This window comes from Pelodiscus sinensis, chromosome 6, assembly GCF_052426305.1.
Source record: "Pelodiscus sinensis isolate ZL-2025 chromosome 6, ASM5242630v1, whole genome shotgun sequence".
NCBI lineage: Eukaryota > Metazoa > Chordata > Testudines > Trionychidae > Pelodiscus > Pelodiscus sinensis.
The window spans coordinates 98,354,416-98,370,317 of NC_143057.1; the positions used below are offsets into that span (position 1 = coordinate 98,354,416).

At 44.4% G+C, this 15,902-nt stretch overlaps 1 protein-coding gene across 5 annotated transcripts in view; it reads left to right on the plus strand.

The window, feature by feature from the left end:
* Positions 1-7,474: 7,474 nt before the first annotated feature.
* CDC20B (cell division cycle 20B) overlaps positions 7,475-15,902 on the plus strand; it is a 56,546-nt gene continuing 48,118 nt past the window's right edge. For 2 of the 5 annotated variants that reach the window (XM_014581759.4, XM_025179676.3), the window contains exons 1-2: positions 7,476-7,829; positions 8,197-8,268. In XM_014581759.4, the coding sequence (XP_014437245.3) occupies positions 7,767-7,829; positions 8,197-8,268 (135 nt within the window). In that variant the 5' untranslated portion in view covers positions 7,476-7,766. Of the gene's footprint in view, positions 7,830-8,196; positions 8,269-15,902 lie in introns of all 5 variants that reach the window. The other 3 variants (XM_014581758.4, XM_006139545.5, XM_025179675.3) reach the window with 2 other exon arrangements.

The window sequence follows — 15,902 nt, forward strand, 5'->3', positions numbered from 1 at the left end:
CGGTCTCTTTGGCAATCAGAAGAGGCGTGGAAGTGCTAATCTGACCCACCAATAATAACAGTAGGGAGTGTGTGTATGTGGGGCAAGATTTTCTTAGATTCTAGGGCAAAAGGAAATGCCCAATGAAAAATATAATGTTTAATAATGGAAAGAAAGGCAGCTTAGTAGTTTCATGATCTATGTCAGAAAGTGCTCAGCTCTTAACTGCTATTCTAAAAACAAAACATTTTTTGTTTCAAAATTCAGTTAAGGTTCCTAAGTAACAACATTGTACTTACCGATCACATTGTTTACAAACCTTGACACACTTAAAACAAGGAAATGGGTATAAAGGCTCATGATAATTCTTACCGTATTCATCCATAAACACCTTTTTCCTGATCAAGTACAAATAAATTCTTATTTCACAACATCCCTAACTTTAAACTATGGATTTTTTCAGTGTGATGGGTGTTTATCTATTTATTTATTTATTTCAGCCCCTCAATATGTTTAAGATACACTGGTAAATTTTTATTATACTTTGTGCTTTGCTACCTAGAGTGCATAAGAGTTTTAGAAAAAGTTCCTCCCAAATCTACTATATTATTTTCATTCATATTTCTCCTTAACAATCACTCATGATGTCTACACTTAATGAATAGAAATATAGTATGCTGTAGTTACTGCTTATATATTAATCATAATAGTTTCACAATTACAATATGCTTTTCCCTCTGCTTTTTTATCTACCTCTTTTCTCTTCTCATATTATTTAACTGTAAGTGTAATAGGCTGCAGGTGGATTCAAACACCTCGGACCTCAGTGAAGGAGCCTAGAATCATAGAACTGGAAGAGAATCATAGAATCACAGAGCTGGAAGAGACCTCAGAAGGTCATCAAGTCCAGCCCCCTGCTCTAGGCAGGACCAATCCCAACTAAATCAACCCATCCAGGACTTTGTCAAGCTGAGACTTAAACACCTCTAGGGATGGAGACTCCACTACTTCCCTAGGTAACCCATTCCAGTGCTTCACTACCCTCCTAGTGAAATAGTTTTTCCTAATATCCAACCTGGACCTTTTCTACCACAACTTGAGACCATTGCTCATTTTTCTGCCATCTGTCACTACTGAGAACAGCCTTTCTCCATCCTCTTTGGAACCTCCCTTCAGGAAGTTGAAGGCTGCTATCAAGTCCCCCCTCACTCTTCGCTTCTGCAGACTAAACAGACCCAACTCCCTCAGCCTCTCCTCATAGGTCATATGCTCCAGCCCCCTAATCATTTTGGTTGCCCTCCGCTGGACCCTCTCCAATGCATCCACATCCTTTTCATAGTGGGGGGCCCAGAACTGGACACAATTCTCCAGATGTGGCCTCACCAGAGGGGAATAATGACATCTCTGGATCTGCTGGCAATGCTCCTCTTAATGCAACCTAATATGCCATTAGCCTTCTTGGCTACAAGGGCACACTGTTGACTCATATCCAGCTTCTCATCCACTGTAACCCCCAGGTCCTTTTCTGCAGAACTACTACTTATCTGGTTGGTCCCCAGCCTGTAACAATGCTTGGGATTCTTCCGTCCCGAGTGCAGGACTCTGCACTTGTCCTTGTTAAACCTCATCAGATTTCTTGTGGCCCATTCCTCCAATTTGTTTAAGTCACTCTGGACCCTATCTCTGCCCTCAAGTGTATCTACCTCTCCCCCTAGCTTAGTGTCATCCGCAAACTTGCTGAGGGTGTAATCCACCCCCTCATCCAGGTCATTAATAAAGATATTGAACAAAACTGGTCCTAGAACCGAACCTTGGGGCAGAAACCGACCGCCATCCTGACATTGAGCCGTTGATCACCATCCACTGGGCCCGGCCTTCTGGCCAGCTTTCTAGCCATCTTACCGTCCATTTATCCAATCCACATTCCCTTAACTTGCTGACAAGAATATTGTGGGAGACCGTATCAAAAGCCTTGCTAAAGTCAAGGTATATCACATCCACTGACTTTCCCACGTCCACAGAGCCAGTTACCTCATCATAGAAGCTAATGAGATTGGTAAGACACGACTTTCCCTTTGTGAATCCATGCTGACTATTCCTTATCACTTTCCTCTCTTCCAAGTGCCTCAAAATGGATTCCTTAAGGATCCCTTCCATGATTTTTCCAGGAACAGAGGTAAGACTGAACGGCCTATAGTTCCCTGGATCGTCCTTCTTCCCTTTTTTGAAGATGGGCACTACATTTGCCGTTTTTCAATCATCCGGGATTTCTCCTGACCTCCACGACTTTTCAAAGATAATGGCCAAAGGCTCCTCAATGACATTTGCCAACTCCCTCAGTACCCTTGGATGCATTAAGTCCGGACCCATGGATTTGTATACGTTTAGCTTTTCTAAATAGTTCCTAACCTGTTCTTTACGCACCAAGGGCTGTCCATCTTTATCCCATCTTGTGTCACTTAGCGCATTAGTCCGGGAGTCCACCTTGTCCGTGAAGACAGAGGCAAAGAAAGCATCGAGTACTTCAGCTTTCCCCATCATCTGTCACTAGGTTACCTCCTTTATCCAGTAGGAGGATTTATCGTGAAATGAGGAGTAACGGTAGTTCGAACTAGGAAGCCGCGCTGCACGGGGTTCGAACCAGCGGGGTTTTAAAAATGGCGGCTCCCCGCTTATGCAAATGAAGCCCGGGAAATTCAAATCCCGGGCTTCATTTGCAAGTGCGGTATGCCTACATTACCCCGCTAGTTCGAACTAGCGGGGTAGTGTAGACATACCCTTACATACTTCCCCTAGATGAGGAAGGGCATCCAGAGGTTCAGAGACCCAGCTGAGATCCCAATGAGCCCCCACTTGTAACAGCCTGCAAGTATATTCAAATCTGGGACCTCTGGAGCTTAGTGCAGAAGTCTCTACAGCTTGAGTTATAGAGTCAGCTAACTTGCAGCTTAGGTCATTAATTCTTATCTCTCACTGTAAGTAGTCTAAGTGCCACTACGTGGGTCAGTTAACCACAACCACTAGGTGTGTGGGTTACATATACTCTTTGGGGAATAGTATCAGAGGGGTAGTTGTGTTAGTCTGAATCTGCAAGAACAATAAGTCCTGTGGCACCTTATAGACTAACAGATGTATTGGAGCATAAGCTTTCGAGGGTGAAGACCCACTTCATAAGATGCATGTCTTCGTCAGAGATTCTTGGATCTGGACTTCCAACACTCCGGTCATCTGAAGAAGTGGGTTGTGCCCACGAAAGCTCATGATACCATCTACATGTTTTGTTAGTATTTAAAGTGCTACAAATAAATAACATTTTTTCAAGCAACAGTAGATTTTGGGAATGTATTTATACCAGGTTTCTTGAGAATGAAATCTTATATGTAGTTCTGTTAGGAAGGAGCATAACTATATATCCTTGGGAAATTTTGCTATGACTGTTGACTTGCATTTGAGGCAGATGAATATATATGTACATGTATAATATTTGTTTCTTCTTCTAAAGAGACATATTACTTTTATATTTTTAGATGACTGCTGAATGAATATTATTTCATTTGGATTGGTCTTAAGGTTGTGATGAAATGTACATTTTTAAATCTTAAAAAGCAAAGAAAAGTGGGATCAATAGAACAAAGTTAGGCCAAAGCTGAACACTTTTGAAAATCCCACATTTTAATAGATCTTAATATAAATCTATTGCTCACATTGTTGAACATTTAAACATGATTAATCCCATTTCAAGCATTTCAGTGAGGCTTCTCAGGGGTTCACAATCTGGCCCAAACTGATAATTCTATATTCATAATACAATAAAACTCCAATTGTCCGGCATCCAGTGGTCCGGCACTCCTGATAGTCCGGCAACAACTGGAACCCGGAAGTGCTCTGGACATCCGGACAATTGGAGCTGCCCAGAGGTGGTGACGGAGAGGGAGCGAGAGGCAGGCAGCTGTTTAAGAAAGGAAGGAAGGCAGGTGGGCGGGCAGGCGAGGGGGAGGAGGGAAGAGTGTCGGCGGGGAACAGTGTGGCGAGGGGCGAACTTTCCACTGTGTTGTGGGGAGGCGGTGGAAGCCCCGCGCAGCCGGCTTGCAAGTGGGAAAGCTTGTAAGTGGTGGTGGCAGAGAAGGGGTGAGAAGCAGGTAGCTGTTTAAGGCGGGTGGGCGAGCAGGAGGTGTCGGCGGGGGACGGTGTGGCGAGGGGCGAACCCTCCGCCATGTTGTGGGGAGGCGGTGGAAGCCCCCGCAGCTGGCTTGCAAGCGGGAAAGCTTGTAAGTGGTGGCCGCAGAGAGGGGGTGAGAGGCAGGCAGCTGTTTAAGATGGGCGGGCGAGTGGGGGGTGCCATCAGGGGATGGCGCGGCAAGGGGCGAACCCTCCGCCATGTTGCAGGGAGGCAGTGGAAGCCCTGCGCAGCTGACTTGCAAGCGGAGAAACTTGTAGGCAGCGGCGGCGGAGAGGGGGTGAGAGGCAGGCAGCATTCCCTGCCGACCCCCCCAACCCCTGCCCACCCGCCTTAAACAGCTGCCTGCCTCTCGCTCCCTCTCCACCATCGCCACTTACAAGTTTCCCAGCTGGCTGCGCGGGACTTCCACCGCCTCCCCACAACATGGTGGAGGGTTCGCCCCTCACTGCGCCGTCCCCCGCCGACACCCCCTGCTCGCTTGCCCACCTTAAACAGCTGCCTGCCTCTTGCTCCTTCTCTACTGCCGCCGCCTACAAGTTTCCCCGCTTGCAAGCCGGCTGTGCGGGGCTTCCACCGCCTCCCTGCAACAGTGCGGAGGGTTCGCCCCTTGCTGTGCTGTTTCCCACCGACCCCCCCACACGGTGTGGGTCCCAGCAGATATGTCACAGCACCCCGCTAGAGTACCTCCGGATACTCCAGCATATCCGATAATCCGGCACCCCCTGGATCCCAAGGGTGCTGGATTATCGGAAGTCTACTGTAGTTAATAATTCTTACTTGGTTATTGCTTATTCATGGAGTATTCATCCACCGTATTGGTGGTTGCACATGCTGTAATGCAAGCCAGCACTTACTACTGTCCCATTATTTTGCACTGTAACATTATATAACAATGTTTACTGAAGGCTATTATTGTAAGAGGAATTCATATTCAGTTTAACGATCATCTGAAGTGTTGCAAATATGATCCTGCACAGGTGAGATGCTTACAAAACCGAATGTATTATTTGTTTTTAAAGAAAGCATTGAAAAGAGGTTTAAGTGACTTTGCATTTCACAAATAAATTGTGGGATTATGAAATAACATTTTTGAAATAAAGTAAGCAGACAGTATATTGTATTTGTATTGTGTGGCATTCATTTAAGTATTACTCAAAGCTAAAGTGCTAGCAAATCATTTTCATGACCTTACTTTCCCAGTGCCTCACTGTAGGAGTACAACTATTCAGATATAAAACTAGAGCTGATTGTGAAACTGGGATTTTTTTCTGCAAAATAATTTGAAGGAAAAATCATCTTTTAAAAATTTCTCATCAGCATAGTCCACGACATTTAGAAAATCTGGAAAGTGTTTTTACTCCACTTTACACCCTACTGGAAGGTGGACTGGTAGTGGCTCATCTACCTAATTCAATGCATTCTGTGATCTTGAACTGGAAAATAGTCACATGGGCAAGTAGCTCCAAGCATGTGAATACAGTTAAACCCTTGTCCTTTGCAGTGGATGCATTCCTGGCACCACCACGAATGGTGAAATCCATGCAGTGAGCTCCCCACAGCTCCCAGCTCCTGCAGTGAGTTCCCCGTGTCTCCTGAACTCACCATGGAGGTTGGGAGTTGCAGGGAGCTCACTGTGGCTGCCAGGAGCTGTAGAGACCTCACCATGGAGGCCGGGAAGCCACATGGAATTCACTATGGGGTCCAGGGTACTCACTGTGAGCTCAGCGCAACTGCTGGCTGCTGCAGTGAGTGTGGAAGAAGAAGGCCCTTACACTGCTGCTGTCTAACAACAGCCCCTCCCAAGGCTGCATTCTTCCTCCCACTCCACCCCCCACCCAGGGAATGGGTGCAATAGGGGGATGGGACAGACTCATGAAGATGCAAAATCAAGAACAGCTATTCTGTGAATTGCAAGGGTCTCCTGTATTCCCACTGAGTTCAAAAATATCTGAGATATTTTTATGTGGTGTGTTTAATGCTGTAGGCCAGCAGTGTTTCTAACACTGCTCTCCACACGCCATACACAAAATATGAATGACATATCCTTTTAAAAACAATCCAGAAGTTTTTGGTACAACTTTAGGCATACCACTTACTGTACTTGCAAAATGATGTCACATGAGTGATGCCAGCTTTGCATCCAAACCTGGCCAGGCAGCGGTGCTGGAACAATTTTTATAGAGGGACTGCTGAGAGCCATTGAATAAACTGTAAACCGGGGTGAGGAACCCTTTAAGGGTTGGGGGGGCCACTGACTCAGAGAAAAACCAGTTGGGGCTGCACATAAGTGAGAAGTGAAGCAAACAAAACAAAACATGCCCCCCCCCCCTCAGCAAACAAAAACCTGGCAGCTGAGAAGGATAGTGATAGGCACCAATGATGGGGAGAGAGGGGAGTCCTGAGCCTCTGGGGCCAAATCCAAGCTGAGGGGTGCATCCAGGCCCTGGACCTTAGGTTCCACACCCCTGTTGTAAACCCTGTACGTAATGGGAACTACTTTAAGTCAGCACCTCCCCTCCCCCCATCCCACACTCTACTTCCAGCACCTACGGGCCAGGACTTACACTTCCAAAGGGGAAACAGGTGGCATAACATATTTCGGTGGTTCATTTCATTTCATTTCATTTCATTTCATGCATTTTCCTCAGTCTCCTCCTCTCTGGCCTGCAAACGCAGCCTTCCCCCCAAGTTTGGTATAAAGTGAAATGTGGGTAGGAGGGAAGGGAGGAAGAAGGAGCCCAACGTAACGTTTGAGGAAAGACAGCGAATGGCGTTCGCCTGCAGGCTCCAGAGATTCAGCCAAGATCGCTGCTAGTCCCCCATCTCTTGCTACTCAGCTAGTGCCTCGGGCTGCGGTGGGGCGGCAGCAGGCTCGGATGGGGGCAGGGCGGCTCTGCCGAGCCCGTTAGAGGGCCTGGCGAGCCGAGCCCCGCGTCTTTGCCCGCCATCGGTGGCAGCCGAGGGACCCCCGCGAGCCTTGGCGCTGCTGCCAGCAGCTCCGCGCGCTCCGCCTTGCTGCAAACAATGCGGAGGCTCCAGCCGCCCAGCCGCCGCGGGCCCGCGAGCTGGAGCCTCCAGGGAGGGAGAGGGGAGGGAGCGGACAGCCCCGCCGCCAGCCCGCGTTCCGCGCCCCAGCCTTCCAAAGAAGGGAATCCCCTCAGTCACGGCGCCTGGCGGCCAATCAGCTGCCAGGGCAGGGGATTCCCGCTTCGCCTGCCGCGCGTGCGGTCTCTTTAAATGGCATGTCGGTCCCTCTGGGAGACCTCATCGGGGCAGGGCGGGTGAGAGTGGGGAGAAAGGGCGGGGAGCCTAGAGGAGAGGCGCTGGGGTGGACAAGGGCTAAGGGAGCTCATAGAGGGCAGCATATAGGGCGGGCAGGAGGCGCAGAAGAGCTAAGGGGCTCAAAGGGAGTATAAATAAGGAGGGTGGCAGTTAGGGGCAATCTAGCTCATCACTTTCTCCTTGAGTAGAGACAAAAAGTCAGAATGGCCCAGGACACTGGTATAAAAAATGGGTGGTATTTATTCGCACAATGCACATCAATATAGCTACGTTATAAATAAGTATTTTTAATTTAGATAATCGTGACCGGAGCTTAACTTCAGAGATGGAGTGGAAATTAGAAAGATCTGCTTCTAGGAAGGTCAAGACTGATGAAGACATGTTGTGGGTAAATGTCATTCCTTGTTTCTTTTTATTCTAACTCACCAGTGCTTTGCTAGAGTAAAGTCAAGTAATTTATCTTCTCCCAGTTAAATAGTACAATTGTGGAAAAAGTCATAAAGATCATATGCTTCCTTTATTTAGGAAGAACTCATGAAGTCAGCTGAGAGTTTTATCTTAGCAAGAGTGCAGAAAAGGGCCCACAACACATAAATAATTTTGCTTCAAAAGGGGGAAGGACTTAAGGACTTGATCTTCCAGAAACATCTGATTTAATTAGACCAGTGATTTAGACAGGATATAAAAATTGTTATTGGCTAGATGATACCTGAAAATGTAATAGCATTATTTGTACTTTTGTGTTTTTTTAAAAGGAGAAAGTAATGAAAACACTTGGGAAAGAGCTTAAGCAAATCAGAAAACAAAGTTTACAGAAGCTCACTAAGGTAAGTACATATACAAAAATTCTCCTTTGTATATTTTTAGGGGCAAGGAGGAAAGGACAAAAAAAGCAGAAAATCTATATAATTTTGAAGACAAAAATAACATTTTAAGATTTTTTCCCTGTGGTTATTAACCCTAAACACTACTCATGAAGCTAGTTTAAATGCACCATGTGAAACTATTGGAAAATGTATAGAAGCTACTTTAGTGGCAAAGTGGCAGTGATATAATGAGAACTTCAAAGTAGATCCTAGGATTCTTTCTTCATAGGATTATGGGGCTGATTACCGAATAAAAGTTACTTGATCTGGCTGAAGGGGCTATAGGAATGTTGGTAGTTGCCTATCCAGGCAACATCATAAGTAATCTGGTACATAGTTGTGTAGTTGCATGGTAAGGAATAGAAGAAACAATAAAGAGTGAAAACATAACAGATAGATGTAAACATACAGTTTATTATTTAATAATCACCAGCAGTGTTCTAGGTAAAGTTCGATTCAAAACACAGACAGTCCTTGCCTCAAAAGATTACAGTGTAAATCTGGTGAGTCACTAGTAGAATCCTAAATGAGATTCAGACATTCTTAGAGTTTGGGGTAATGTAAAAGGAGACTCCTCGACTGGACATTTTGGAGCAGAAGATAAGCATGATGCATTAAAAACCGAACGTAGTACAGAAGTATATTCAACACCAACATGCGAGTATAGTACTTTATTAACATTCATACATGCAGTACTGTTGATCACAGTGCTAGATTGAACATGCTGAACAATAGCTAAGCTATAGAGCTAGCTGTGGGACAAAGCAAATGGCCAAGAAGCACTGATTGAGCACAAGCATGTGACAGTTTGGCAGTGCACTGCTAGCTGGCTGTTGAAAACTTTGTATATGAACAGTTGCTAAGTGCACTCCACATTGTTGCATTCAAAAGCATCACAGAAGTCATGGAAATGGCACCCTCTTGTGGAATGTGATGGGAGACAGATGTGAATTAACCAATTAAGTCATCTAGCTGTTGCCTAGCCATGGCAACTGGACAAGTAATTGCTCATATATATTTTTTTATTGAACATTCCGGAGTATTGCAAAATACAATTCTTTTTGAGTGGAAAAAGAGCCCAGTTTTGAAAAGCAAAGAAAGAGGCTCACAGTCTGTACTTATTTACATACATGCAACCTTTTTGGTTCTGACTTCAGTACCAACCATACAGCTCACTGCCCCTATGAGTCCTAAGATCCAAACTTATAGTTATTAAACATAATGAAGGTGACTTTTTATGTGCAACATCAATTTTTGCTCTTTAAGGGCTTGGTACAAATCTCATTGAAATCAATTATACTACTCACAAGCTTAAAATTAGTCACTTGCTTAATTGTCTTGCTGAATCAGAGTCTGAGCTAAAATGCCTCCAAAAAAGGACAGTATCTTGCCCTTGATATTTATTGCATTTAAGTATTTACAGTTTGGATTGAAATACATATTGAGTTAATTTTGAAGAGGTTAGCAATATTCAAATTAGATGGGAAATGGAGTGACTATGTGAATGGACCTTAACTTTTCCATCCCTCCAGTTTGCAAAGTTTCTATTATAAGTAAAATTCAGTCATAGAGTCTTGAGAAAGGAAATATATTGCTTTGCTTAGACTTCCTGTGTCTGGTAGGCAGTGTACTGTTAGCTGGCTGCTTTGTGTGGATCTAGCAGTCTCTACTACACTGTCACCAGCTGCAGAGCCAGCTCCCTGTTATTTTAATGCAATGGCATCAAACTTTTGAGAACATTGATGATAACCACACATGTGTGCTGGGAAGGCAGTGTATTGTTAGCTGGTTGAACATCTGACACCAGCTAACTTACAGCTGCTATCTTATTCCACATACTGTGATCATCCAACAGCAGCAAAACTAGTTTTGCTTAGTTCAGCTTCTAGGCTCTTTTTTATTTTCTGTTGGAAAGTGTATAATCAAACAATAGTGAAACTAATATTTACATTTATCACTGTTTCACACACGTTAGTTATTCAAAGTACAAAAATGCGGGCGCTCGGGCGCATGGTGCTCAAGCGGCGCCGGTACCGGCCCCAGGCGTGTGGCTCGGGCGGCGGCGCCGGCCCCGGGCCCACGGCACACGGCGCTTGGGCGGCCTCGGCCCCGGGGCACATGCCGGTGCCGGGTGCAAGGGCATCCCCGTCCCCTGGTGTGCCCCCAGACGCGCGGCCCTGTGTGAGTGTCCCCACCCCCGGGTGCCCGGGAGCCTCTAATGGTTGGGGACCACTGCTCTAGATCCTTTTCTACCATACTGCTTCCTAGACAGACATTTCCCATTTTGCATGAGTGCAACTGATTTTTCCTTCTTAAATGGAGTACTTTGCATTTTTCCTTCTTAAATGGAGTACTTATTGAATTTGCTCCTAGGGTACATCTACACAGCAGCATTATTTCGGAATAACTCATGTTATTCCGAAATAACATAAGACATTATTAACATAAGTGACATTATTCTGAAACAGGGAAGAGTGTTCTTCCTTCAACTTCCTGCTGTGTAGACTGTGCCTAAAGCCGAGTTAATCTATTTTGACTTAAGCAATGCAATTGATGTAGCTGAAGTTGTGTACTGAACTCGACTTTAGCCGTGCTGTGAAGACGTACCCCTGTTGAATTTCCTCCTATTTACTTCAGACCATTCCTCCAGTTTGTCCAGATCATTTTGAATTTTAATCCTATCCTTTAAAGCATTTGCAACCCTTTCCAACGTGGTATAGCCCACAAACTTTATAGCTGTCTACACCGCAGGCTTTTTGCTCAAGAACAGCTGTTCTTGCACAAAAACTTGCCGTGTGTCTACACTGCACGCGCGTTCTTGCGCAAGTACATTTACAGTACAGCATCGGAAAACAGGGCTTCTTCCAGAAGAGTTATTCCTCTCCTCTTAAGGAATAAGCCCTCTTGCACAAGAGCTCTTCCACAAGAAGGCAGTGTAGACAGGCAACATGATTTTCTTGCGCAAGAAACCCCTATGGCTAAAATGGCCATCAGAGCTTTCTTGCGCAAGAGAGCATCCACACTGCCATGGACGTTCTTGCGCAAAAGCACATTTCTTGCACAAAAGCACATGGCAGTGTGGACGCGCTTTTGTGGAAGACCTTTTGCACAAGAATTCTTGTGCAAAACAGTTCTTGCACAAGAAGCCTGCAGTGTAGACGTAGCCTATGAGTATACTCTCTATGCAGTTATCTAAGCCATTAATGAAGATACTGAATAGAACCCAAAACTAATCCCTGTTGGCCCCTATTTTTATATCCTTCCAGCCACTGATAACTGCTCTCTGGGTGTGTCTACACTGCACCGGTAGCTTGAAATAGCAAATTGCATAGCTTATTTCAAGTCAATTTCAAAATAGCTTATTTTGAAATTTGGTGCTGTCTACATAGCATTTATTTCAAGATAAATAGCTTTTCTGAAATGTCCCTTACTCCTTGTGGAATGAGGTTTACAGGGATGTCAGAATAGAGAGCCCATTATATTTCAAAATGACTGGCATGCTCAAAAGACACAGAAGAGCTATTTTGGGATACTTTCGGTATCCCAAAATAGGACTGCAGTGGAGACATAGACTTTGTGACTGGTTTTCCAACCAACTTTGCACACACTTTATTCCACCTAGGCATGTTATCCTGTCAAAGAAAGCTAGCAGGTTGGTTTAACACAATTTGTTTATGATAAGTCCATGCTGAATATTACTTATCACCTCATTATCTTCAAACTTTTGCAAATTAATTGCTTAATTATTTGCTTCATTATCTTTCCAGGTACATAAGTTAAATTGGCTGATCTGTAATTCCCCAGGTTGACATTATTTCCCTTTTTAAAGATGGGCACTGGAATTTCTTTCCTCTTCTATTACATTTCAAAGATAATCACCAGTGGCTCAGATATTTCCTCAGTCAGCTCCTTGAGTATTTTTGGATGCATTTCATCAGGTCTTGGTGACTTGAAGACATCTAATTTGTCTTAGTAACTTCTAACTTTATATTGTTTCATAGTAAGATGTAACCATTTTAACTAAGTAAAGAAATGCAACAATTGACTTACTATATGATTTTAGAGTATGTATATGGTAAGGACATAGGCTCAAAGCTAACATTTTAAAATACTGATTCATGTTTTCTGCATTATTTCTTTGCAAGAAGTATTAGCCTCCTACTGAATATTGTTTAATTTTCCCCATCCATATGTTAACTGCCTTGATGAGTACATTTCTATTAGATTCTGAAACTTTTCAGATCCCACTGGTTCCTAGCCTAGATAATTAAAATTATTTCTAAAATAAATAAAATTTGTTTCTCGATAGGAGTTTTTCAATATTGGCTTAAGACATCTATTACTCTGGTATATAAGTGCTGGTATTCATTGTGTGAAATCTATGTCTTATATTTATTATCTAGGCAGCTCTTATTTGCAAGATGAAAAACAGACCATTTCTTTATATTAGATAGAGAAGCCTGGTAACACATTCTTGCAAACTCTCCAAGTGAAGACCTCTCAGTGAAGGTAGCATGTGCATATTATGTGTGAAGAATTTGCAGCATTAAGGGCCATAACAGAACTAAGTTTTTGTGTGTACTGATTAGGCAGTGTATTGTTAGTTAGCTGTTGCTTACATACCAGCAACTAAATACACTTCCACATTAGCACATGCCCTTGCATCAGTGTTTTGACAAATAGATTATTATAAACCTCTCTCTGTAAAGACAGTGGGCCAGATCTTCAGTAGATTTAAATGTGTGTTGGCATATCTCCATTGATTTTAGTGAGGCTTAGTCAAATTATACCAGGCTCTATCCTGTAGACATTGTAGTTTGTTTGACATTAGGGCCGTGTCCAGACTCAGGGGTTTTTTTCGGGAAAAGTAGCCTTTTCCCCGAAAAACTTCCCCTGCGTCCAGACTCAAGCCGCGTTCTTTCGAAATTATTTCGAAAGAACGCGGCTTTTCTTTCTATGGCGGTAAACCTCAATTTACGAGGAAGAACGCCTTCTTTCGAAAGTTCCTCTTTCGAAAGAAGGCGTTCTTCAATGTAAAGAGGCCGTCTTCGAAAGAGAGCATCCAGACTCGCTGGGTGCTCTCTTTCGAAAAAGCGGATTTCTCTTTCGAAAGATCCGCCTGCAGTCTAGACGCGATCTTTCGAAAGAGGCTCTTTCGAAAGATGCTTTCGAAAGAGCCTCTTTCGAAAGAAGCCTGCAGTCTAGACATAGCCTAGGAGTTAATATGTTTGGGTCTGATACTACAAAATTTTACTTAAAAGGATAATCACATTGACTTTAAAGGGTCTACTTGCACAAAGGAATATTGCTTTCATGTTTTAGGTTTGAGTCTCATATGAAAATGTGCATTTCTTACAGTATTACATGATGTAACTTTATAAGCTTGAAACATTCAAAGATGATACCAAAAATATTCCTAAGAGAACCAGAAACTCAGTTCTGGAATTGTTTGGTTTTGCTTGGTGCTACTTTTATTGGTCTTTGGTGGTCAGAAAATTCAACAGAGAGTTGGTGAGATGCTCAAACTCGAGTTAGGTTGGTTGAAATGAATTTGTTACTATGGCAGAGGCAGCTGTAGTCCCAGGACCATTTGAATCATCCGATCCCGGGCCAATTGCCTCCTTTGCTCCTTCCCTGTTGGTGGGCCTGCTTTCATGTTTTATTTGGAAACTGGACTGAGACTGCCAATTCAGTTCATATAATGAGCTGCATGACTCTGAAATGATAACAAGACTGGCACAGATTTTCAAAATGTTTTCACTGAATTGTGCCCATAACATTTTTGTATCCACCATTTGCGTTCAGAGAACCCCCATTTGAAAACCCCCATTTGAACACTCAACTGTGGATCTGCACATGTAAAGCAGGTTGTTGTTATTTGAGTGTAGTTGTATGCTTTGTACACACACATTTTGTAGAAGCATTTAGGTATCCAGAATTAGAAAAATCACTCTTCATGTCATAGTGAGGCATTGCAGCAGGTATGCCTCAATTATCGTTTGGTTTTCCGTGACTCCACTCAGCCTCCAGTGCTGTCTGGGCTGCTTTGGTGACTTAGCCTTTCAATTAAATCACCTTTAGCCACACCCCTTTGTGGATGCCCATGTACATAGACCTTACACTTGGGCCTATAAATATTTCTTTTCCCACTATAATAGGGCTCACCACATTGCTTCCTCACTTTGATTTTAGGGTTCCTATACAGCCCTCTCACCATAGCTCAGGAGTGGGCAAAATACGGCCCGTGGGCCAGATCCAGACTTTAGGGTTGCCAGGTGTCCGGTTTTGAACTGGACAGTCCAGTATTTGAGCTTTCTGTTTGGGAAACAAATTGAACAAATATAAATGAGAAAATATAAATTTCCGGTATTTTGTAAATGAAATGTAATGTAGATTGTGATGTAATGTCAAGTGTGTCCGGTATTTTTGTTGAAACCATCTGGCAACCCTACCAGCCTTCCAACATTTGAATCTGGCCTACCATGACCCTCCGGTCTGCTAATGCCCTGCACCCCCGAGGGGCACTCAGGCAGGCTGCCTGTTTGCTGAAGCCCCACACACTGCTCAAAGTGACTGGCTTCTCAAGCAAGCATGTCTCTGCACGCACGCCCTATTAGGGAGTGGGGGAGCGGGTATCTCTGTACTGCCTCCAACCCCAGCACCATCCTCACAGCTCCCATGGGGGCGGGGGGTACTTGCAGGTGCTGTCAGTGCACAGACACCTATTGCACTCTTCCCTACCAAGGGTCCATAGACTCACACTTTCTGCTTCCCCTTGTCTCCCAGGTAAATGCTGGCTCTCTGACTGGCTTCTGTCTCCTTCCTTGAGTTTTTGCTGAAAGAGACCTACCAGCTGCCCCTGCTTTTCTTCTGGTTTCCCATTGGAGACACTCCTTGCTCTCCCCTGGGGCTGTGTCCAGACTCAGGGTTTTTTCGAAAAAAGTAGCCTTTTTTCAAAAAACTTCACCTGCGTCTAGACTGCAGCCACGTTCTTTCGAAATTAAATCGAAAGAATGCGGCTTTTCTTTCGACAGCGGTAAACCTAATTCCACGAGGAAGAACGCCTTTTTTCGAAAGTGCTCTTTCGAAAAAAGGCGTTCTTGAATGCAAACAGGGGTTTTTCGAAAGAGAGCATCCAGACTGCCTGGGTGCTCTCTTTCGAAAAAGCAGCTTGCTTTTTTGAAAGTTCCGCTTGCAGTCTAGATGCTCTTTTTCGAAAGAGGCTTTTTCGCAAGTATCTTTCGAAAAAGCCTCTTTCGAAAGAGGCTTGCAGTCTAGACATAGCCTGGGTGTGTTTCTCATCCAGCCCGGCACAAAGGACCCATCGGTCTATGTTTCTTCCCAGTCACTCTTGTGCACTTCTGGCTTTTCTCCCTTTTAAGTCGCACATGGTGCCGAGATATGGTAGGGGTACTACTAATTGAATGGGCTGCCAAGCCTCATGCCACCTGAGCTAGACAGGGGCAATCGTCTCTGTCACCATGTCCGCTCCTGTCACTATCAGGACAGGACTGGATGGAACTTTTAGCCCATGGATTCCCAGACTGGGGGGCATGCCCCCCTGGGGGTGGGCGTGAAGAAATTTTGGGGCGGGG